Source organism: Cyprinus carpio, chromosome B12 (assembly GCF_018340385.1).
Source record: "Cyprinus carpio isolate SPL01 chromosome B12, ASM1834038v1, whole genome shotgun sequence".
In the NCBI taxonomy this organism is placed as follows: domain Eukaryota; kingdom Metazoa; phylum Chordata; class Actinopteri; order Cypriniformes; family Cyprinidae; genus Cyprinus; species Cyprinus carpio.
In genome coordinates this window covers 19069825-19094409 of record NC_056608.1, presented here as the reverse complement: position 1 = coordinate 19094409, position 24585 = coordinate 19069825, and the positions used below count along the sequence as shown (strand labels likewise).

The 24585-nt window shown below is 35.5% G+C and overlaps 2 protein-coding genes across 2 annotated transcripts in view; one reads left to right on the top strand and one right to left on the bottom strand.

Annotated features, from left to right (window-relative positions):
* Positions 1–2342: 2342 nt before the first annotated feature.
* LOC109099964 (neurotrypsin-like) overlaps positions 2343–24585 on the bottom strand; it is a 33633-nt gene continuing 11390 nt past the window's right edge. Inside the window, exons 4-14 of the mRNA XM_042735885.1 lie at positions 23404–23542; positions 22796–22974; positions 20368–20515; positions 14967–15145; positions 14430–14571; positions 13397–13608; positions 6612–6753; positions 6176–6457; positions 5659–5781; positions 4516–4796; positions 2343–3414 (exon numbers count right to left, since the gene is read on the bottom strand). Coding sequence (XP_042591819.1) covers positions 3080–3414; positions 4516–4796; positions 5659–5781; positions 6176–6457; positions 6612–6753; positions 13397–13608; positions 14430–14571; positions 14967–15145; positions 20368–20515; positions 22796–22974; positions 23404–23542 — 2162 coding nt within the window. The 3' untranslated portion in view covers positions 2343–3079. The remainder of the gene's footprint in view (positions 3415–4515; positions 4797–5658; positions 5782–6175; positions 6458–6611; positions 6754–13396; positions 13609–14429; positions 14572–14966; positions 15146–20367; positions 20516–22795; positions 22975–23403; positions 23543–24585) is intronic.
* Positions 10176–11218, top strand: LOC122139113 (cannabinoid receptor 2-like). Its single transcript, XM_042734872.1, has one exon. It carries the CDS (start codon positions 10274–10276, stop codon positions 11216–11218), a length of 945 nt encoding a protein of 314 aa, XP_042590806.1. The 5' UTR covers positions 10176–10273.

The following is a 24585-nucleotide window of genomic DNA, read 5'->3' as shown; positions in this document are numbered from 1 at the left end:
TAAATTTATGTAGGCTACTCTTAAAAAAGATTTTTGTCCAATCAGATGCTGTCTATAATGAGCAATACCACCCGCTAACCAATCACCAAGTACAAAATCATGGTTCATAGCTGCGATAACTAAATAAAAATGTGCAAAATAAATGAATAAATACATTTTAAAATGTAAGTTACTTGATTTTGTTTTAAATCTGTAGAAAAACGACCATATTAGGCTAAGCTAGAATCAGCTATTCGTTGTTAGCGTCATTTTAGTAATTTTTATGAGTGACAGGCACAGTTTATATATATATATATATATATATATATATATATATATATATATATATATATATATATATATATATATATATATATGTGCTAGGTAAATTAGGTAAATTTGGATTACAGTAGAAGGCATTTTTGCATATTTAATTTTTTTTTCATCAATATATTTATTATGTGCCAAACATCAAAAAATAAAACAAAAAAATTAATATTTGCCATACAAAAACAAAAAAATACATTTTTGCAGCACAAAACAGTTCAGTGGTATAATATCTTATTATTATAATCCAATTCTAATCCCTTTCAAATTTATCAAATAATTATCAAAGATGTATTTCTAATAAATATAAATAATAAAACCATGTGAAGCAATAGAATGCCACAAGAAGAGGTCACTTTATTTTGGCACTTGTCACACATGAAAATATTCAAAGCTTTTTTTTTTTTTTTTTACAGAAAATCAGAGACTTGGTAATGACTGAGAACATCAACATACAAACAGATGCTTGCATGACATGCAACAGACATCAGCCCTCTCCAGTGTGTCGGGGAGATGAGCTCCTTATCACGGCCCTTGATGAAGAGTCCCAAAGCGCTGATGATGCAGTGATTGGCCACTTTAAACAGTCTTCTGAAAGGCCAGTGTAGTTTGCTTTTAGAATGGCTTTTGAAGATCTAAGCAGGCACCATCCAAAACACAGAAAGAAGTTAGTCTTTAGAGAGGAGGAGCACTCAGTTCAGTCCAGTTTGCATTTAATACAACTCCAGAATGGATAGGTATAAGACCTACTAAGCAAAAAAAGAAACGAAAAAAAAAGTAGTGCTTTGAGAGTTAAACCAAACCGTTCTTTTTTTCTTGAGAATCCACTATGAATGTGTAGGCCTAATGGTTTTATAGCAATATAATGCTGTAGAAGTATGCAGGCCCATCGGAAGGCATGGTTCCACTAACATTAAGAACACATGAATAATATATGCCTGTTAACTAATTTAGCAGGCAATACCAGGTTATTATAAGAATTTGTAAGACAATATGCATTAATTATGAAGCAGGCTGAATATAATTTATTAATCTTAAGAACAGGCTTTTATTTCAAATCTTGCAGTAAACTGCGTCAGTGTTTCAGGGAGCGATTCTTTTTTGTGGCATCAATAGAGCAAAAATTTAGCCAATGAGATATACCTAAGTAATGATTCAGAGTTTTTAAATGTCATAATACTTTTGCCTCAGCCATTTAAATTTTACACGACTAGAAATAGTTCAAGTCCAAATGTGCAATCACTTTAATAAAACTGGATTTACAAATTTGAATTTATTTGAAGCACTTGGCTTTTACATTCTCTGCCATGCATCATCATCATCTGTGATGTCACTTCCTAATTACATTTGCCTATTGCCTTTCTTAATGACCTGTTTTTAAGAGCCCTTGTTACTTACATTTTTCTCTGCAGGTGAAATACAAAAATCTAGCATTATTTACGTGAATAACACTGAATTTCTGATGAAGAAACAGTCAGAAGGGGTTTAAAATATGAAATGGACTGAAGAATCTTTTCTAGATAGTGTACAGAACAGAACTGAGTAAAAAAAAACAACATCACAATATCGCCACCCACTGGATGAAAACACACAGTTCACAGAACAAAGTGCAGGAATGCTACAAAATAAAATCTCATTAAGCTGACTGTCAACCAAAATATAGTCACTGTCCCAAACTTGTTCTTTCTATGCATTAGAAATGAGAAACTCCTCGATTTTACCCTTTGAATGGACAAAATCCATTATCAATTGTTATACTGCATTTACATAAAGACGCACATTGTATTATAAATCACCTTGACAAATAAGAGAAAAGTCACATTAGGTTATTCAATATTATGAATTTAAAATACCATTTATGCCCTAAAACATCTACTAAGACTGAGACAAAACAAAACAACATACATATTCAATAATCTTTAAGAACCAGTACTCATAAATACTGATACATAATAAACCAAATAAACAAATACCATAAATAACATAATAAAAATCAAAACTTCTAAAATCAAAACTACTAAATGCGTACAAGATTTATGACATACAAAGAAGACACATGGCTTTAAAGATCACCTCGACTGTCGCTATCTAAAAAAACCTACGTGATTCATTTGACTTGTCTAATCCACAACACTTAAATGTTTCCTTGAAGATTAGAGGTGCAGTTCAAGCCTTCTGTTAAATAAGGATAGTAGAGAAATCCATTCCGTTTTCTTCCGCCCCACAGAATAAGAAATAAACCTGCTTTTGCAGAGCTTATGCTACCATTCTCTACCATGCAGAAGGCCTGGGCAGCTGCATCGAATGGCTTTTAAATACAATACATACATTGACATGCACTGCAGCCTCTGGACGGCACTACAAACATTTTAAATGCACTGTAGAATCACACTCTTTTAAAGAGCCAGTTCACCCGAAAATGAAAATCCTATCATCGTTTATTCATCCACATACGAGTTTGGAACTAAATGATGACAGAAATTTAATTTTGAGGTAAACTGTCCATTTGCCATCACACTGGTCATTGAACAGTGTCCTTACATGAATGAAACCTTCACAGACTCAGTCTGCGAGTATGAAAAGATCCTAATCTCTAAATGCTAAAGACATAAAATTGAACTGTACAGATAGAATACAGAGGAATTAAGATCCAGGGTGTTGAAAGCTTATAGCAGGTGTCAAACACTCTCAGGATCTTGTTTTTCCTGTCATAGAGTCCTTGTTCTCTGAAGCGTGATGGGGAGGGTGGTTTTCAGAGAAAGAGGTTGGTGCTTCAGTGCTGGAGAGGGGCGGTGCTGTGCGTCACCTGTTCGATCCAGGGCAGGTAACGGCTTACCCGTGAATACACACCTGGGTACGAGGGGTCACCGCAGCCGTGACCCCAGGAAATGACCCCTGTCAGTACCCAGCGCCCTGCCTCGCCCTGACACACTAGCGGACCCCCGCTGTCGCCCTGGCAGCTGTCAGCATGCTTTCTGAGGTCAGATGTCATACTGCCGGCACACAGCATGTCGTGGCTAGTAAAACGCTCGCCGTAGCGCTTCTTACATTGCCACGAGGGCAGAAGAGGAACCCAGGCCTGAAGAAGAGTGCTGGGATGCTCAGTGTCTGAAAAATGAGAGAAAACAAAAGGTGAAACAGCATTTGCAATCCATTTAAAGGGACAGCTGCTCAAAAATGTCCCAATGTTGTTCCAAACCTATATGATTTTCTTCTGTGGAACACAAAAGAAGATATTTTGAAAAAAAAAAAAAAAAAAATTGTTTAGTTTCATTTTTTGGGAAAGCTATCTCTTTAACTTTTATAATAACTATTAAAAGATTAAAAATTGTACCATTTTTTCTTTAGAATAACATGGAATGAAGACATTTGAAACGTTTGTAATTATATATTTTTTTTTTTATGTTTTTGAAAGAAGTATTTTATGCTTACCAAGGCTGCATAGATTTGGTCATAACTACAGTAAAAACAGTAATGTTGTGAAATAATACTATAATAATAAAAAACTGTTATTATATATAATATGTTGTAAAAGAATGGCAAATATGTATTTTCAGCAGCCATTTACTACAGTCTTTAGTGTCACATGATCATTCAGAAATCATTTTAATATTCAGATTTTGAATTCATTTTTTCCAGGTTTCTTTGATGAATAGAAATTCAAATGTACAGCTTAAATTTGAAATAAAAATCTTTTGTAACATTTGATCAAAGTATTAACTTTTTTTTTTTTTCTTTTTTTTGTTTATCATAGTTTCTTTTTTTTTTTTAATCTTACTTGGCCTAAACCGTTTATCATAGTTTCCACAAAAATATTATGCAGCAAAAACTATTTTTAAAAAGGACAATAATAAGAAATATTTCTTGAGTTCCAAATTAGCATATTAGAATGATTTTTGAAGAATCATGTGACACTCAATGGCCATCACAAAAATAAATTAAATGTAAAAATATATTTAAATAGAACACAGTTCTTTTTAAATTGTAACAATATTTCAAAATATTGCTGTTTTTACTGTATTTTTTATTTAGTTAAATAAATGCCTCTTTGGAGAACATAATAGACTTCTTTTAAAAAACATTTTTAAAAAATCTTAAAGATTCTTAACATTTGAATGGTATTTTATATAAAATAACATTAAAAAAAAATAAAAAATGTATTTCGTGTCATGCCCAAATTGTACCCATGTAAGAAGAACCCAACATTACCTGTCATTCCCCAGCCAGTGATGACACATGATGCAGGTCTCTTGCCCCACTTACTGCCGGGTGCAGGCAGACAGGCTGCGTTAGTGTGAGGGTTAAAGGACACGCACTTCCCCTCGGAGCCCTTCAGTCGGATCAGAGCCACATCATGCTCCCAGCTCTCCGTTCGGTACTTCCTGTGCACTTCTATGCGCTCTGGAGAGAGGACACGTTCAAAATCATCCTGCTCCTTCGTGTGATAATCCCCGAGCTTCACCACATAACGTGAAGCATCACTTCCAAACCTGTAGAATCAAGACATTCATTCATATTACAGATGATGCACTACTATTCCAATCAATCCACTGCTAATCTCATTTTAATTAAGTGTTACTTTAGTGTTGATTTACAGGAGCATGTTAATCTCATGTTAATTATTCCAAAACTGAGCACGACTGCTGCTTCATTACAGAGCAATGATTTGTACACATAAATACTCACACTAACGTTCAAAATTGTGGGGTTGATATGATTTTTTTATGTTTCTGAAAGAAGTCTCTCACACTCACTAAGGATTTTTTATATTATTTGATCAAAATACAGAATACAGAAATGAGTAATACTGTGAAACATTAAACCAATTTCTATTATAATATATTTTAAAATGTAATTCATCCCTATGGTGAAATATTCAGCATCACTCCAGTCTTCCATGTAAATTGATCTTTCATAAATCATTCTTATATACTGATTTGGCTCTGAAGAAACATTTCTTATTAATTAAACAGTTCTTACAGGACTTTTTAGAAATACAAAACTTTTTTTAACATTATAAATGTCTTTACTGATAATTTTGATCAACTGAATTTGTCTTTGATGAAAAAAAGTATTAATTTCTTTCGAATAAATAAATTTCTGACCCCAAACTTCTAAACATACAGTAATTAGTAGATAATTAAAGCTTCAGAAAGTTTTAACATTTAAATTAAATGTATTTGTGCCAGATGACATCTGGAAGACATGTTCACAATTCACAGTGCTTCTAAACTGGCCACTTATTTTTGTGCTGTCTGTAATTTCAATTCAATCAAAATCATTTAAAAATGATTATGGAGTCAGAATCGGTAGCCGCTAATAGCACTGTTGTCCAGCAGGTGTCTCTCTTACCGTTTGAAGCAGTGCGCTGCAGTGAGCAGCCAGCAGGAGTTTATGAGAGTGGCTCCACACAGAGGCTGATTCCCTTTAGATTGAGATCTGAGCCACAGGGACGCCTGCCAGGGCCACTCGCCCCTGTGGGGTATACATATGTGCACAAACATAAACACAAACATGCACATAAAGACACAAACACGATGGATGAGATGGAGAAAGAGAAAATAAGTTTATAATTTATCTGAAGTAAAAGAACAGTTTGAATAAACAGACAGTAAAGTACAGTGTCAGCACTGAATTTTAACAATCAAAGAACTTATGAACAATTCAAAAGTAAAGCATGTATCTGGAAAGCTGTTCAAAACTATTTATATTCTAATTACAATTACAGTCATTTTAATAAATTTATTGGGTTGAATTAGTATACCTCTTAAATTAAGCACGATCTTTAAATTATATGCAATAAAATAAATGACCACAATATGTGTTCAAGAACTGATTCAACAGCAGTAAAATCTAGATGACTGCTAACCTGAGAGATTTATATCCTCCGACAATCCTCTTGCTGCGTCTCTCAGCGCCGGCTCTCAAACCGCAGGTGTGTGTGCCCACCACTGCTATGTCAGCCTCTGGCTCCGGCAAATAATCACACACCACACCTGCATCCTGTCCATGCTTACAAGCGTGGCTGTCTTGTCCTTTAGAAGGGCACTCTCCGAGGAACGACTCCTTCCCAGTGCACCTCACGTTGGTCAGATGGATGGTCCCCTTCCCTGCTCCGAAATAACCCATTGGTCGTGCTTTTGACACCCCACTGCCACAGAGAAAAAAAATACATTCAGAGACTTTTCTTCTACTCAGCAGTTATCTGCATTCATCGTGCTAGAGAAATAATAAATCATATTCCACAGTACTGATGAGATGCTTTTGAGCTATTTTGAGTTAAAATGGCACAAACGGATCCGTACGTGAATCCGAGCTGTCTACAGACGACGGCAGCATTGACATCATTCCAGCCATGATCACAGACGCTCCCCCACTCTCCGTTGAGAAACACCTCTACTCTGCCTTCTTTTCTATTGTCGCCACCTGCCAATCGTACCAGAGGCCCTGAAACCACAGAAAAGCAAGCAAAATAGAGAACAGAGCTTCGATTTTGTCACTTGGAGTACTGTGCATGTTCAGAAAAAAAAGTGAACCTCAAAAAAAAAAAAAAAAAAGGTAACTAATTTTCAGTACTAATTCTCCTTATAAGCTAATTATAATGCAGGCAGTTTGAACTGGAAGACATTTAAAAAATTTGGTGTGATTGCAGACTACAATTTATTTTGTTTCAGACAAAAGAAGCACATCCACCTCAGTCTTGTATAATGTATTAGGAGTAAAAGACCAGGCTCTGTTACTGGCAGTGTAGCTTAAACCACAACATGACATTTATGCACATGATTTTAACAGTCAGTGAAAAGGCTGAACCTCAAAATAACGTTTCTATTTTTAGAACGAATAGTAAGGTTTCATAACATCAAATGAACATGAAATCAAAATAGACCTTTTATTATTTATTTATATTCTTAATACACATTCATGATCTTATCGTACACAACTCATCAGTGCACGTTACAGAAAAAAAGCTTTCATTTTCAGTTATCGTCTTGAATATCTGTTATTTTATAACCCCTCCCTCCCTTCATTCTCTAATATGTAACATCCCAACTGTTACAATTCAAGCAAATCCTAATGCATAAAAGTCCTGCACTGCATTATCTTCATTAAATACTGTATCCTGATTCACTCAGATATGTTGCATAATCAAGGTATATTGGGTTGTGCATGTCTTTTCATGGAATGTTAAAGTCAAATAAAAAAGACACACATAAGTAACAGCCTAATGTGGTTGTCAACAGCAAAGTGTAGTGCATCATGTCGACAACCACATTAACCACAGATCTTCCACTTGTTAAAAAAAACTCAACCTTGCTTTTGTGACAGATGGATTTGTAAAGCTTCTACCTTCATCAGAAAGGAAATGAATTAGTCAACAGCTAAGAATAAAATATATTATGTATTATTATATGTAAATGTCATGGAACAAGGTTATTTTTTAAAACTAACAAAAATTATTGTTGAAAAACAAACTGAAATAAAATAAAAATGTCAAAATAACTGAAAAACTCAAATAAACAGTTACTATAACAGTTACTGAAAAAAACTGAAATTATATATATATATATATATATATATATATATATATATATATATATATATATATATATATATATATATGAAAAAAATAAACAATCGTTTTGTAATAATTAGCTTTGCTCTCACCCGGTGGCGAAAAAATAAAGGCTATGAGCTGTGTGGCTGTTTAGGGTGCATCAAGCACGTAAGGTTATCTGACAGAGAAACGCAAAGCAGTTTAAAGCAGAGTTTTTGCTAAATCGTTACTTTTTACGAGTTGCACTATTTTTATTAATTTTTACGAATGACCTACACCTAACCCCACCCCTAAACCAACCCGTCACTGGGTTCTAGAAAATCGTACAAAATCGTACATGTGAGGTCGTACAAATTCGTACAATTTCGTACAAATTAGCGACCTTGTAAAATACGTACAAATTGGTCATGAGATAGCGTTGAAATTTGCACACTTGTCATGTGCGACACCACATTTTGCAAGAAGTTTTATTAAAATAAACAGGGTGAAAAGATGTTGAGGCTCATGATTATCATGATTACAGTTAAATAAGATAAAAGACATCTAATATAACCAAATTACATTTATTTTCATATTAGTTATCATAACACACATTTATCATTCAGTTAAATGCTTTCAAATATGACAATCATGCAGTGAAAGAACGCACTCTAAATGCACACGCGCACTATTCTAGACTTCACATAATGTATGCGTGCGCTCTGTAGGGGTGTTTACTCGATAATGTCAAATCGCACATCGTTAAAAAAAACAGCAATTACGATATTATCTCAGACGATATATATATCGCACACCCCTACCACTGAGGCATCTCAGATGAAAAGATCTGTTATCTTGGCTTTTTATCCTTGCAGCACCAAAGCATAACTAATATAAGGTAATTATTTTACAACTTCTGTTATGGGAAAAATACTGAGGTCCGGACCTTGGGGACCCCAATGATGGGTACGGACCTGTGTGGAAATAATAAAAGCAGAGAGAATTTTTCTTGCATATCTGCATTCTTCTACATTACACAATGATAACAATGAATAATCACATCTTTTTGAAGAATTTACAACTACAATATTTCAAGAAACCAGTCATTTTATGGCTGCAACTAAAATAAAGAGCATATTTATTAAACTGTACTGCCTATAATAGCAAATAGTTATCTCAGCCATAGTTACTGCCAACCTTTTATGTACTGTCCTAAACAAGAGATAGTGAATTAAATATTAATTTCATATCTGAAAGTACAGAACACATAATTGTTTTTCTCGCCAACATTGCAATTCTACAGACTTGACAGGTTTTCCTGAGACTTTTTCCTCTGATGTCTGAGAACTGTCTGGCTGGGGATGTACAGTGGTTTGTTTATCAAGTCTTACCTCCCTCAAACTCATCATCTCTCATTTCTGCTTCCCTTTCTCTGCTTTGCACTGCTTTCCAAATTTGGTTCTTTAGTGCATTCCATTCCATTTACATAAAATAATTCATAATATATTTTATTCTTAGCTGACTAATTTACTTTCTGATGAAACTAGGAGCTTCACTATTATTATAATTATTATTATTACATTTATTACATGTATTATTATTATTATTAGTCATTGCTGTTGCTGTTGTTAAGGCAGTTAGTTAGACGTTAAACTTTGTAGATATTTGCCCTCTAAAGGAAATGGAAAACCATAAAGGAAATCCTTTCCTTCATGATGACAGATGTAGTCACGACAGAGAAAAATATCTGATCTGCACAAATCTGCTATTTGCTAAAAAAAGTTTGTATAGCTTCTGTGTGTGTCTGTATTTTAAGTTCGGTTTTGTCTTTCTGTTCAACGTGCTGGGTTAGATGTGACAACAGACCACACAACACAACAGGAAGAAGCACAATTCATAACCGATTCATACAGGTAAGTAAAACATCACACACACACAAAAAAAAAAAAAAATACAAAAGCAAATTGTGACCTGGACCACAAAACCAGTCTTAAGTCGCTGGGGTATATTTGTAGCAATAGCCAAAAATACATTGTATGGGTCAAAATTATAGATTTTTCTTTTATAACAAAAATCATTAAGGGATATTAAGTAAAGATCATGTTCCATGAAGATATTTTGTAATTATCCTACTGTAAATATATTAAAACGTAATTTTTGATTAGTAATATGCGTGGCTAAGAACTTAATTTGGACAACTTTAAAGATGATTTTATTTATTTTTTTGCACCCTCAGATTCCAGATTTTCAAATAGTTGTGTTTCGCCAAATATTGTCCTATCCCAACAAACCATACATTAATGGAAAGCTTATTTATTCAGCTCTCAGATGATGTATAAGAAGACCCTTATGACTGGTTTTGTGCTCCAGGGTCACAATTGAGAAAATCTATAATGATATAATATACTGTATTTTCAGACGTCCATCACTCAAATGATGAATATTTCCTGCAAAAATATCTACGCTGTGCTAAACAGCACAGAGAAGGTGGCCATTGGCACCATCTGTCTGGTGATCGCACCTCTCAGTCTCCTGGTCAATGTGCTCGTTCTGGTTGTCATAGCATGCTCTAGGAACCTGCGGCGACATCCGTCCTACCTGTTTATGGGCAGCTTAGCACTGGCTGACACTATTGCTTGCTGCTGTTACACCATCAGCTTCCTGGATTTCCACCTTTTTAAACCAGATGACTCCTTTCAGAAAACAGAGTATCTGCTTAAGCTGGCTGGCGTGACCATGGCGTTTACAGGATCGGTTGGAAGTCTCCTAGTGATGGCAGCTGACCGCTATCACGCCATTTACAAGGTTTCCACCTACAAGGTGCTGCTGACACGTAAAAGAGCCTTGGTGGGTATTGTGACATTATGGGTCGTGGCTGCCCTCATTTCCTTCCTTCCTCTGATGGGCTGGAGTTGTCAGACGTGTCTATCATGCTCCCATCTCTTTCCATATGTGGATCGTTACTATCTAGCATTCTTTGCTAGTCTTGTGTTATTGGTGATCATCCTTATACTGGTAGCCTATGCTCTGATCGTGTGGTTGGCCCACAAACATGAAGGCAACATGTCCGCTGAACAACCAGAGGTAGCACGCATGCGTTTGGATATCCATCTGGCGAAGACTTTTGGATGTGTTATGTTGATTCTGTTAGTGTGTTGGCTGCCTGTCCTTTCCTTCATGATGACAGACGTAGTTACGACAGAGCTTTCAAAACCACAAAAAAGGGCATTTGCCTTCTGCAGTACACTATGTCTGCTGAACTCAGGAATCAACCCATTGTTTTACACCCTGCGCTGTCGTGAGCTACGTGTAGCGCTTAAATCATTGGTAGATGGTTTGAGGAGATGCAAGGGCTGTAGTTCACCAGCTAGTAACTAAGGCCCTGTCCACACGAACGCAGGTATTTTCAAAATAGCAGCTTTTTCTATATGGTTTACCCATTTGTCCACACGCAAACGCAGCACCAGGTCACTGAAACCGAACATATAAATACCTGTGTACGTGTGTTCAACTAAATAATGAACAAAATATAAAATAACAAAAGTGTTAGCTCCCCCTAGTGTTGGTTTCTAAACAACAACAGTGTTGTCTACATATTCTGCTTACAGTTATCATTTCTCAAATTTTGATTAAATATTGTGTAAAATACAATATAATGTCCACTGTGTATTCTGCTTTCTGTAAATTTTATTTCTGTCTGTAAAAAAGAAGGTAACAGGGAAGAGGTCTGGGGATTGACAAATTCTGCATGCTTTTATAATTTTAATTTTCACTGTTTTTTTTAATGAGTAAATATTTACTTTGATATGGAAGCCTGTTTCTGCCCTCTGAGAAAAAAAAGAGTTAATAATAAAAGAGTTAATTGAGAGTCTAGAATAAGAAAGAGTTTTTGAGATATACATTTACATTATGAGACATATACAGGTGATTATTGTAAGATATAAAATCTCATTTATGATGTTTGTATGTATGATGTATGATGATGATGTTAAATAAAGATGTTTTTATGACAAATAAAGATTTTTTTTTTCAAGTTTGTTTTTTATATACACTGCCATTCACAAGTTTGGAGGTGGTTAGATTTTTTAATGTTTTTGAAAAGTCAAATTTATTTGATCAAAAATACAGTAAAAGCAATAATACTATAAAATATTACAATTTAAAATAACAAAATGTTCTTTGGTAATATATTTTAAATATATTATTTGAAAAATCTAATAATTAAGCCGCCGTTGTGTCACAAGAAACATTTCTTATTTTTATCAATGTTGAAACAAGTTCTGCTACTAAATATTTTTGTGGAAACGGTGATACATTTTTTCAGGATTCTGGGTGAATAGAAAGTTCAGAAGAATGGCATTTATTTAAAATCTTTTGTAACAAGCTAAATATTTTTAATATCATTTTTGATCAATTTAATGTTACCTTGCTGAATAAAAGTATTGGTTTCTTTAAAAAATAAATTTACTCGCTGGGGTATATTTGTAGCAATAGCCAAAAAAAAACATTGTATGGATTAAATTTATCAATTTTTCTTTTATGCCATAAATCATCAGGATATTAAGTAAAGATCATGTTCCATGAAGATATTTTGTAAATGTCCTACCGTGAATATATCAAAACTTAATTTTTGATTAGTAACATGCATTGCTAAGTATTCATTTGGATAACTTCAAAGGCGATTTTCTTAGTATGTAGATTTTTTTGCACCCTCAGATTCCAGATTTTCGAATAGTTGTATCTCGGCCAAATATTGTCCGAGCCTAATAAACCATACATCAATGGAAAGCTTATTTATTCAGATTTCAGATTGTATTTAAATCTCAATTTCGAAAAATTTACACTTTTTTGTGGTTTTGTGGTCCAGGATCACAATTGTGATATGTAAAGTCTATTAGAGTAAAGTGAAAATTACAGTACCTTTTTATTTTTTTCCATCAAGGGTTGTAATGTTCTTTATCAAACAAAACATCATTTAAACAAAAAGCGAACTTTTTTAGATTTAATATAATTATGAATTTTGACATGGTTTATCATCTTTCAACGCTTAGATGAACATTATAACATTATAAGCAACTATAACTAACTACACAACCACACACATCTTGATGAATCTTGCCATTTGAACCTAAGATTTCAAACATACCTATTCAAACATACTCAAAATGTCACAGACTGGGAGCAAAAAGAGTAGATGTTATATGATAATGGAGTTTAGATTGAAATTGTGTTTGTTTGGGGGAAAAAAAATCATGTTTCTCTAATGTTACACCGTCAAATGCCAAAGGTAGCATTGTGGATGCCAAGGGCTACACAATACTTTATTGAAATTCAAATGGAAGTTTTTATCAATAAAAGCAAGCGCTTGGGAAACAACAATGGCTGCGTTCATTCCTGGCCTCTGTCAACAAGTGACATTTAGATCCCCTCTGAATTTCAGAAAGGGTCAAAGCGGTGCACACAGAGAAGTCTATCAGCAAAACATATCTGCGCCTCACACAAAGCCTTACTCACACACACTGACGCATATGTTGGTGTGTGCTGAAGATTACCTACCAGTACTTTCTGGAGCCAGTGGGACCTCATTGTTTTCTACCCTGTGGCAGCGTATTCCAACATCTTCGCTATGAGCGCAATCGTGTCGACCCCACACACTATGTGTACACTCCAGCAAAGAGCTCTCGCTCCCCTCACACTCCACATCGTCCAGCAGAATCAGCCCTGCTCCTTCTCCAAACGCACCAGCCGAGGCGACCTCTGCACCACCCCTACATGGACACACACACTCATGATAAATTCCCAATAACATAAAGCCACTTTAAATTCTCCCGCAAAATACTTAATGTATACATATAGATCCCATAGAGTCACTCATACGCCCACATTGGGCACTACTGTTGTGTAGGACACTTCTATGTGAATTTAATTACTAAATCCCTGCAGCCGGTTGCAAAACAAACCCCTTTAAGTTAAGTTCCTAATTTAAAGCACTAATTTACTGAAGGTTTGCATGTATAAAAACGTGTAGGATAAACTTAGTTGCATGTGCAAAAATGTCAGAGTTGATCTGTTAACACAGTCTGCTGAGAACTGTCTCTGTCACTTGCACAAATCTTGTAAATTTTTGCAGACTTCTTAAAGTTTTTTTTTATATACGTCTGTTTGTTTCTCTATAACTGTAACTATGTATTTAAATTAATGCAACAATGTTAAAAAAATATATGAAATTATTTATTGTGAGCTTTTGGCAATTGTTTTATTTAAATTTACCCTACCATTCAAAAGTTCTAGGTCAGTTAGATTTTTAAAACTTTTATTTAAACTTACAAGACTCAAAAGAGTGTTACAAAAACAAAAAAGCTATATCAAATAAATGCTGTTCTTCTGAACTTTCTATTCATCAAAGAATCTTGAAAAAAGGTATCACCATTTCCACAAAAAAAATTACATTACCAAATGTCTTTTCTATGAAATCTAAGTTAATCAAGGCCCAACTGTTCAAGTTTTTCTGACAGTATATCATTCTTCAGTTTTAAGTAATACATCTTACTGTATATTCACAACTATCAGCAGGATGAAAGAATAGCACCTGAATCCCAGCTGTCTGCAGACCACCTGTGCGTGCTGCTCCGTCCAGCTGTCATCACACACCGTGCCCCAGTCCCCAGAGTGATATACTTCCAGACGACCTTCCCATGGGTTATCACCATCTACCAGTCTCACCACGCCATCTGAATGCATATGCAAACACAAACGATATACACACATTTCCTCTCACAGTTTCTCTATTGCCGATGGAAATAATAACTGAAACAAAGTCTTATGTTATCCTGAAGGGGTTGATTTTTCAATAAAACCTGTTTGCTGTAAATCATCCCATTTACATGACTACTTACCAGATAAATAATAAGTGGACATGAAATATTGATTAGAGTCTAAATTATTTTTTAATGTGAGAACACAGAGACCAAGCAGTGGTACATAATGTAGGAAACTGTTTGCTAGGGAAAACTAGCTCTATTAGGGTAAACTTCACAGAATATTGTGGAAGACCAATTAGAATCAGGTATTCCAAAGGAAAGAAACTGTAATGTTTGTATGTGTGTGTCTGTGTATAGGATGAGACCTGTATAGGGATTGCATGACACCCCAGCGTCTTCCATATGGTCACAGTTGTGTTGTTCCCATCCGCTGTGACGGCACTCATCCAGAGAGAGCTCATTGCCTGTGCACTGTACTGCATCCAATTGGATCGGGCCACTGCCCTGCCCGAAATGAGCCCATGACCAGGCTTTAGGGATGCCCCTGGACACACACAAAGACATATATCCAGTCAAAGGAGATAAGTGCCATGTAAAGAGGACTTCTGTCATCTAAAGTACGATTCAAATCCAAAGAGAGCAAACATGTTCAGTTCGAAGGGTACTGCAAACAACATAGGGAATAAGGTAACATCAATAATTCGCAGGAAACGGAGAGGGATATTTACCCACCAGTAACTGCATATCACCCTGGAACCACAAGATGCTTTACAAAAATAAATGCAGTGAAATGAGTTCCAAGTCAATTAGAACACAGCTATATTGTTTGAGTAAGGCTTGCAACATTTCCTAATTCTATTCTGCATCATTTTCTGATCTACAGTATCTATGTTGTCTGTATTGTGAGATTACTTTTTAACTTAGTATGAAATCAATGTATTTTAAACCAGGGCTTGAAATAAAAAAACAAAAATTAATCTGTTCTCTCCGAGCAGAATCGATATTATAACGTTTCTGTTCCTGCGTTCCTCTGATATTATTACCGTTCTGTAACCGGTTCGGGTGGAAGAAATACCGGTTAATAATGTTATTTTTAAATTCTTTGCCTATAATTTGCCTAATAATAATTATAAAGTACAGTGTTTTCTTTACTCAAAAAGAAAAGGAAAAAAGAGAGATCTGGTAACGTTAGCCAATAACCCGCTGCACTTAGTCACAGCCAATACAGCATCATCTTTTCTAGATTTTGGCCAAATGTAGGCTACAAAAAATAAAAATAAAATAAAAATAAAAAATAAAAAAATCCATCAACACTTTAAAGACATCAAAGTACTTTTAAGATATTTAACTTGTCACAATTAACGTGTCACAATTAACCGTAAATTTAGCACATATTTTCTTTCGTTCCGTTAATCTGTCAATATGATTTAAGTGAAATATATTTAGTGTATATGCCTATATTACTTTTTATGTAAGCCTATAGTTTTTCTGTTTTATCCATTCACAGAAGCACTGCAGGTGCGTGTGATCTGCTGAATTTATCTTACACTATCCTCAGATAAACTCTAAGGGTGGTGCACTGTCATTGTGACTACTATGATGAGTTCACAGCTGAGCGGACATTTCACTCGTTGGCTTCAGCATCACATTTGCATTCGCCGTACTACTGGACTTCGTGATTGGATGACTGCAAATTTCAAATATTAAATGGAACGATAAAATAACGTTATTAATCGGTTAATGGCCATTTCAAATTTTCGATTCTGTTCGGAACTATAAAATTTGATTTCGATTCTGTTTCTGGTTCTGTTCCTGTCAAAATTTCGTTTGTTTCAGGTTTTCGTTTTCATTCCTTGAACCGGTTCAGAGCCCTGTTTTAAACATATTACTTTTTTTTACTAGCAATACCCTATTCCATCTAAGATCCTAAAAGAGGTGATTCCAGAAGTCACATCCTCTTCTGACTATTATTATTATATTACTATTATTATATGTCCCCAAAACCTTCAAACTGGCTGTTATTAAGCCTCTCATTTAAAATTAGACACTGCACGTGTCAAAGTCGAAAAACGGTGCGAGTGTTTTTATATCACTATATTTCTGAAGAAAACCGACTGTCTTTAGAAAATTATGGATGTCATTTTCATTCCATCTTGCCTGTAATGCCTGAGCAGCATTTGTTACAGCCGTTACTGGGGAAACCTCTATCTCTCCCGTTCTACAAGCTCCTCCTGCTGGCAGAGAATGAATTTGCATATATGAACTGCCACAAATTGAGTGCAAGTCTGTGGGAAACACCTCTTCTGTTATGAATATTATTCAATATTTTAATTTGAATGTCGGATTGAAATGAACGCTGTTATTAAAGTAGTTAATCGTTAGCATAAGTGCGGCTAACGCTAATATTATGAGCATTAGAATTAAGTTTCTTTATTAACTATTTAATGCTCCTATCATTTTTATTAGGGTAAAAAAAACAGGACAACATTATGATATTTACTATTTTTACACACCAGAGTCTTTTAAATGAATTGTGAATCTAAAATATGTGTGTTAGACATTGTTTGTGTCATAGTCAGAAAAGCAGGTCTGGGCTTTTTTATTTTTATTTATTTATTTATTTTTTAGCTTACTTAGTTGTAATTCTTGGCTAAATAACTCTAGAAGGTTTTTAAAAGCCCTTTAAAATTAAATATGTACACAGTTTGGATTAAATGAAAGTATAGTCAAATTTTTTATTTAGCATGTTTTTATGTTTTGCTTTGGAACCAAAATTGGTACAGAGAACGGTGGATTTTTACTTGTATAGGTACTGAACACTGCACTGGCTCCCTATTAAACATCATATAGACTTCAAAATCTTGCTAATTACTTATAAACCCTGACTGGTTTAGCACCTCAGTACTTGAGCAAGCTCTTATCATATTATAGTCCTCCACGTCCGCTGTGCTCTCAAAACTCTGGCAATTTGATAATACCTAGAATATCAAAATCAACTGCAGGCGGCAGATCCTTTTCCTATTTAGCACCTACACTCTGGAATAATCTACCCAACACTGTTCAGGAGGCAGACACACTCTGTCAGTTTAAATCCAGATTAATGACCCATCTCTTTAGCCTGGCTTACACATTACACACTTACATTTCTATTATTCAAATCCGTTAAAGGATTGTTAGGCTGCATTAATTAGGTCAACCGGAACTGGGAACACTTCCCATAACGCACAATGTACTTATTACATCATAAGAAGAATGGCATGTACGCTAATATTACGCTGTTTCTTTCTTATTCTGAGGTCACCGTAGCCACCAGATCCAGTCCGTAACCAGATGGTGGATCAACACCTAGTGACGACCTCTACAGCCCTGAATTTCACCAGAGACCAGGACAACTGGATAAGCCCCAGAGACAGATACCCAGTGAAGATCTTGTCTCCTAGATAGCCATCAGGACAAGACCACGGGAACCAGATGTGTCCTCTGCACAATCTAACTTTGCTGCAGCATGGATCAACCTGCTAGTTCATCTGGCCAGAGGAGAACTGGCCCCCCGACTGAGCCTGGTTTCTACCAAGGTTTTTTTCTTCATTCTGTCACCGATGGAGTTTTGGTTCCTTGATCCTTAATTTCTAACGATATCATCAACTTGATTGCACAGATACCATTTAAACTGAACTGAGCTGGATGATGACATCACTGAATTCAATGATGAACTGCCTTTAACTGAACATTGACTGTTTACTGTTGTCCTTTTGCATTGACACTATTTTCCTATTTGAAACTGTAAAGCTGCTTTGACACAATTTGTATTGTTAAAAGCGCTATATAAAGGCGACTTGACTTGACTTAAGGTACATATGTAAATTAATTAGGGCGATTATTTGAATATTCGTTTCAATTTTGAGATTCAAATATTCTTTTTTTTTTTTTTGAGAAAACCTGGCATCCCCCGCGAAACAGTTCTCATTCGCCCTTGAATATGAATATGAAAATTAAAAGTATTGCTCTTAACAGACCTGTGTGTTTTGTATCACTAGTGCAGTGTCCGTTCTTGGGGCATATAAGCCCTGCCCGTGTGAAGCGCGCCACTTCTGGCTCACGCTGTTTTGTAGTTTATTAAAAGTTTATTCATTCTGAATGTGTCGTGTGTCCATATTGCACCAAAATGTGACACTGCACTCCCTTGGGTCCGTAGCAACACACCCGCCACGCGTGAAGTCGATTGGATGAACTGTTCTCGATATAATACAAATGCAAACAGACACACAGAGATTCCTGCCTTTATTACACCGTATCTACACTGGACATGACAGCTAAAGTCTGTCTATAAGGGACGTTACAAAGCGACATTGAAAATCATTTGGAATTTGTGTCAGCACGTCATAAATAGAACGCAGCAGTAGTTTGACCGTCATCCAGTGTAAACACAGTGTTAGAGAGACGAATATGTTCAGCCCCCACCTCCGAAGCTTTGAATATCACGAGTTCACATATAAGTATATTAATACTGTAATTTTATGCGTATTTGGCGTGCTGTCCGGGTGGAGGGCTCCGAGCTCGGGATGTGGCCCGAACCCAGAGTACTCCCCCCGGTTGTGGTAAGAGTAGATGGATCTATAAGTGAGGAGAAATGGGGTGGAGGAGGGATGCTGAAAACTGTCAATGAACGGAGGTAGGTTCTGCTGTTCTTTATACCTTGGCGTGAGTTGATTACTGATTGATCTCCACTTGTGTTAATCAGGTTAATGAACTGCGACTGTTCCTCCCGAACTTTGTTATAAAACAGCATTTAGCGAGACGAATATGTTCAGCCCCCACCTCCGAAGCTTTGAATATTCGATGTTGATTACTACCGAAGCTTCAAAGCTCAAAAAATGGTATTCGCACCAGCCCTAAAATTAATACAATAATCAGACAGAGTACAAAAAATTATTTTGTTGCACCTATCTCTGGCCAAGATGCCAGTGTTACATCACTACTCTTTTTTCAAGAAACGCAACTGGGATTTTTACAGACCCCAGACAGTCAGAACCTCAATTTAACATCTTATCAGAAAGACAGTGCCTTTTTGCAGAACACTGTCCTCATCACTGTTCTGGGACATTAGGACCAACATAGAGCTTAGGGTGAGCAGGATCTGCTGGCCTCAATAACACCTCTTCAGCAGCAGCCTTAATCTTAAACTTCCCAGGTGGTCTCACATCCAGGTGCTGACCAGCCTTAACCCTGCTTATCTTCAGAGGGAATTCAAGAGGTCCTGAGAAGCACTGAGTACAGTATCACACAAAAAGGCACACACAGATAATGCTTCTTACAAAAGATTCGGTTTGAAAGCTAATATGTTCTAACTATAACCGACACACACATTATTCAGTTGCTTTAATGCTGCAGTAACTGAAGTCGTGCATATCATCTCTGCAGCAGCGGTGCAAGGCTGTGCTCATGTGCCATCTCAAGAGTTTTTATTCTCTATTACTGCTACAACAACATGATGGAGATGGTGTATGAGAGCAAAAAATACAACAGCGCGAAATAAATAATTCAATCTTCCTTTCATCGAGATAAGAGAACTCAGGAATGAAAATACCTCACAAGAGACAACATGTACTACTGATTCTTTAAAACCATGCCAAGATATTTGCAAAAGGCATTTTAGAAAAGGTAGGAGTTAAAAGTATGATGTATTACTCTGAAGCCATCCACTGTATATTTATGACAGGATGTGTACAACAAGTATTTGATGTATTAGTTCTACATTGGACTCACCCCAGTCCGAGCTGCCTGCAGACCACCTCAGCATCCATGTCATCCCACTGATCATCGCAAATGGTCCCCCAGCGCCCATCATGGAAGACCTCAACTCGTCCCTCAAAGTCCTCCTCCCCACCAACCAACCGCAGCGGCGGTCCATTACCTGAGCAGGCAAACCAGGAATCATGACCCAAAGCCACAAACACATCAATAAATGTAGTGACACCCAAAATGCTCTGCATGCAATACTCTCTCTTTCTCTGTGTGTGTGAAATAATCCAACGGTTCTTAACTAGTGGGTTGCAGTTCTTCTCTAATAGGGCCGTAGATGGCAGTGGAAAAAAGTATGCAAATACAACTATCCATATAATAATGCATAATTAGGGTAACAAAATAAAATATTAATTTTTAGGTAATAAAAATAAAAGTAAAGAAAAATACAACCCAGGCTACATTAAATACTGGTAAATGGATAAGTCTGCATATATATATATATATATATATATATATATATATATATATATATATATATATATATATATATATATATATATATATAGATAGATAGATAGATAGATAGATATAGATATAGATATATAAAATTTTATATACACATGTATAAATATATAATATATATATATATATATATATATATATTTATGAAGATTATAGATTATATATTATATATATATATGAAGATTTTATATGCTAAGAATTCAGCTTTTGCATCACAGGAATAAATTACATTTTAAAGTATATTCAAATATAAAACAGTCATTTTAATAATATTTTTCACAGTATTATTGTTTTTACTGAATTTTTAATCAAATTAATTCAGTCTTAATGAGCACAAGGTATTTCTTTCAAAAACATTTCAAAATCTTACTGACCCCCAGACATTCTGAACAAAAGTATAAGTATATTTGCATATTGTTGGGTTCTATGCAATTCTATAATTTTATCATCATAATTATGCACAATGAACAATTGGTAATGTGTTGGCTCCTCAACTGAAGCAAAACCTGAAACAAAACCACACTCTACAATCAGATAATATTTCATATATGATAATAATTCATATCAGGAACACATTATATGCAGCCGTTTTTTCAGTTCAAGGACTATTATACATCATTTGCTGTCCTGGTAACCCAGCACAGTGCACATCTGTCCGTGTGTCCTCAGATTGTGTCTTCAATAAAGCTCTCAGCAGGCAATCATGAGTTCAGACGCCATTGATTTGCTTTCCAACCTCTTTTCTCGTTTTTTCCCCCTTTGTTCCTTTCTACAAAAGAAAGTATGGCTCCTTTGATTCCACCAAAGAAAGTATAAACCCCCACTGAAATGTTTCATTAAAATTTCTAATCTCAGTAAGCACCAATTTAATAAGTCAATATGAATGGACAATATAAGCAGCAATAATGGCAATTCAAAGATAACATAATCATCCTCATGATGTTCCATCACACACCCTGCGGTTTTCTGTCTAAGTATTTATGTAGATTAGACATACTCAAATGATGTCACTCGAGGCCCACTTCTAGAAAATGCAGGGTGAGCAGGGAATAAATAATAATGATTATTTTTCAAATGGCTTTAGAGTAAAATGTGCAGAAACCGACAATTACAGCAATGTCTAATCATATTTTTCATATTTAATCCAACATTCAAGAAAAATCATAGTGTCACAAGTCAAGAGCAGATCCAGACACTTTTTTTAGATCTTCAGTGCTTTTTTTAGGGCAAAATCTACGGTGGCCCAGTAATTTTGACGTGTTGTGACTTGTTTCCATTGTGTTGTGCTAATTTCATTGTGTTGTGGAGATCACATTGTGGTTTGCACTACTGGGCCACTGTAAAAATCTGTGGAATTGTTTTGAATAGTCCACTTGAATAGTCATTTGAATACAGCTGAGAATAGTCTACTCTTATCAGCAGATGAAAGCATAATAAAGCATTAAGGGGATTTGTTTATAGAATTTTATCAATCAATGATGGCATTATTTTGATACTGAAATGCTTTACGTTAGGATTATAAAAAAAAGAGTAAATGAACAGCTAAAACTGCAACTGAATGTAATTTAATTAGCAGGTTTAACACCCAGTCTGCACTGCAAGCAACCAGCGAGGTGCAGCACGACACATCATGAAACAAGACGCTCACATTATAAGCACTTGTAGACAGCTTTGTTGATTATAATGGGAGCAATCTTAGTTGCGTATTGCGGCATTCACTTAGGATGCATACACAGAGGCGGAAACTGAATTCTCGAAACCAGACTTTAAATGACCCTGATGATCTTTGTATGCTATTTACTGTAAAAGCACTTTTTCTGTTTCACGGCAGCTCTATGGTTTTGCGAGGGCATCTAGATGCAGGAGTGTTTATTTCACTTGTCACTTAAAAGGTCATAAGCTTCACTCTCACAGAAAGCACACTGACCTTCAGGTGGTGCGCACACCACTCCTGCCTCGTTTCCATGGTTACAGTCACTCGTAACAAACTTCCTGCTCCTGCACTCCAGCAGGGATTTCTCATCACCACGGCAGCCAAGACGGGCGTAGTGAAAAAGCCCGGAGCCGGGGCCAAAATATGAGTGCTGGAGAGCCGTGCCAATCTCACTACAACAAACCCAAAGAGATATTAAGAAAGTTATCTCCTCCACTGTTCTGCGACGTGAGGCTTTCCACCCACTTTTAGATGATTTAACAAAGGCTTAATCAAAAATAGACATAGTAAAAATTAAGACACTGTGAATTTTAATGAATCACTTTAATTTACAAATGAGTAACCCTGCTTTGACCACACTGAGAGGCACAGATGCATAAATATGTGGAAAATCTGATCTGACACTCACAGATTGTCAAATAAAGTAAGGTTGAATTTTATCAAATTAATTACATTACTAATTATTCAAATGAATTGCAAATAAAAACATAATACAAACATCACCTTGTGTTTCAGTTGAAGCATCATTATTCACATTCTCTTTAATTAATTGTACTAAATTAATATATTAAATTGACAGCCCTAACTAGAAATAACCATACCTCAGTCCAAGCTGTCGGCAAACTACACTGGCATCCCGGTCTGTCCAGTGTGTGTCACAAACCGACCCCCACTGGCCATTCAGGTAGACCTCCAGTCGGCCACTCTTTAAGGATGAACCTCCTGCTAACCTTACAGCTCCTGAACAAGTGAAAGATAAATACTTATTGTTATTATTATTATTATTATTATTATTATATATTAAGCTGTTGTTCTCAATTATTCTTTTGAGCTTACTGATATGTAATTTCTAGGGAGGTCAGGGTGGTTGCTTACAGCACTCGCCCAAGACACCACATCCAAGAAAACCCCTAAATAAACTTATTTACAACCAGCATTCTTATCTCCTCACTATTTTCTACATTTTACTAAGAACTAACTGTAAATGACAAAATCTTACTGAAAAGACAAGGCCGTTTTTTTCTTTACAGGAAGGATAGCAAAACAGATATTTTTTTATTTATAAAACTAACCAAAATAGCATAGTTCATTCTGTATTTATATATAATTTTATCTTTTGGAGAACTGAATTTGAACATGGAAATTAACAGCACATCCTCTACACAGATATACAACACACATTATAATAGTTGCAAAAATATTTTTTTCATCATATCATTGGCATAAGCTTCTAAAATCTGAGGCAAATTATGATAAAAACTGTTCTTATCAACTTATTCATGCCTCTAATCCCAGCCCTAAACCTAACAGTAATATGTGATTGGTTGATAACAGGAACAGAATGTTGATCCAGGAGCATGTCCTACTTAGCAAAGTCACAGTCACCCTTTGTCTCAACTGCAAGCAAAGATGCTTTTTACACAAGCTTCTTCTTTCTATAAAAAAGAACCTTTTCTAATTTTCCTGAGATATATACAGAATATTCTTTACAAGAATTTCAACCACTGATTTCTAAATATAAAGTTGATGCAAAACAACATTCTTCCAAGAGACGGAAAAGAAAGTAGGACAACAGTACACAAAGAGGTATTAAAACACATATTTATCATCTGAAGAATATTAGAATATTCTAACATCTAAGGCTGTCGTCCCACTAGCTGATATTCAGTCATAAGCGCCTGTGTTTCTCTCTGCGGGAAGCGTTAACAGCCCCAGAGATTCAACTCCCTAATGAGTTAATGGATCTGACCCAAACTTTTTTCTCAGCAGACGCAAAGACGCAA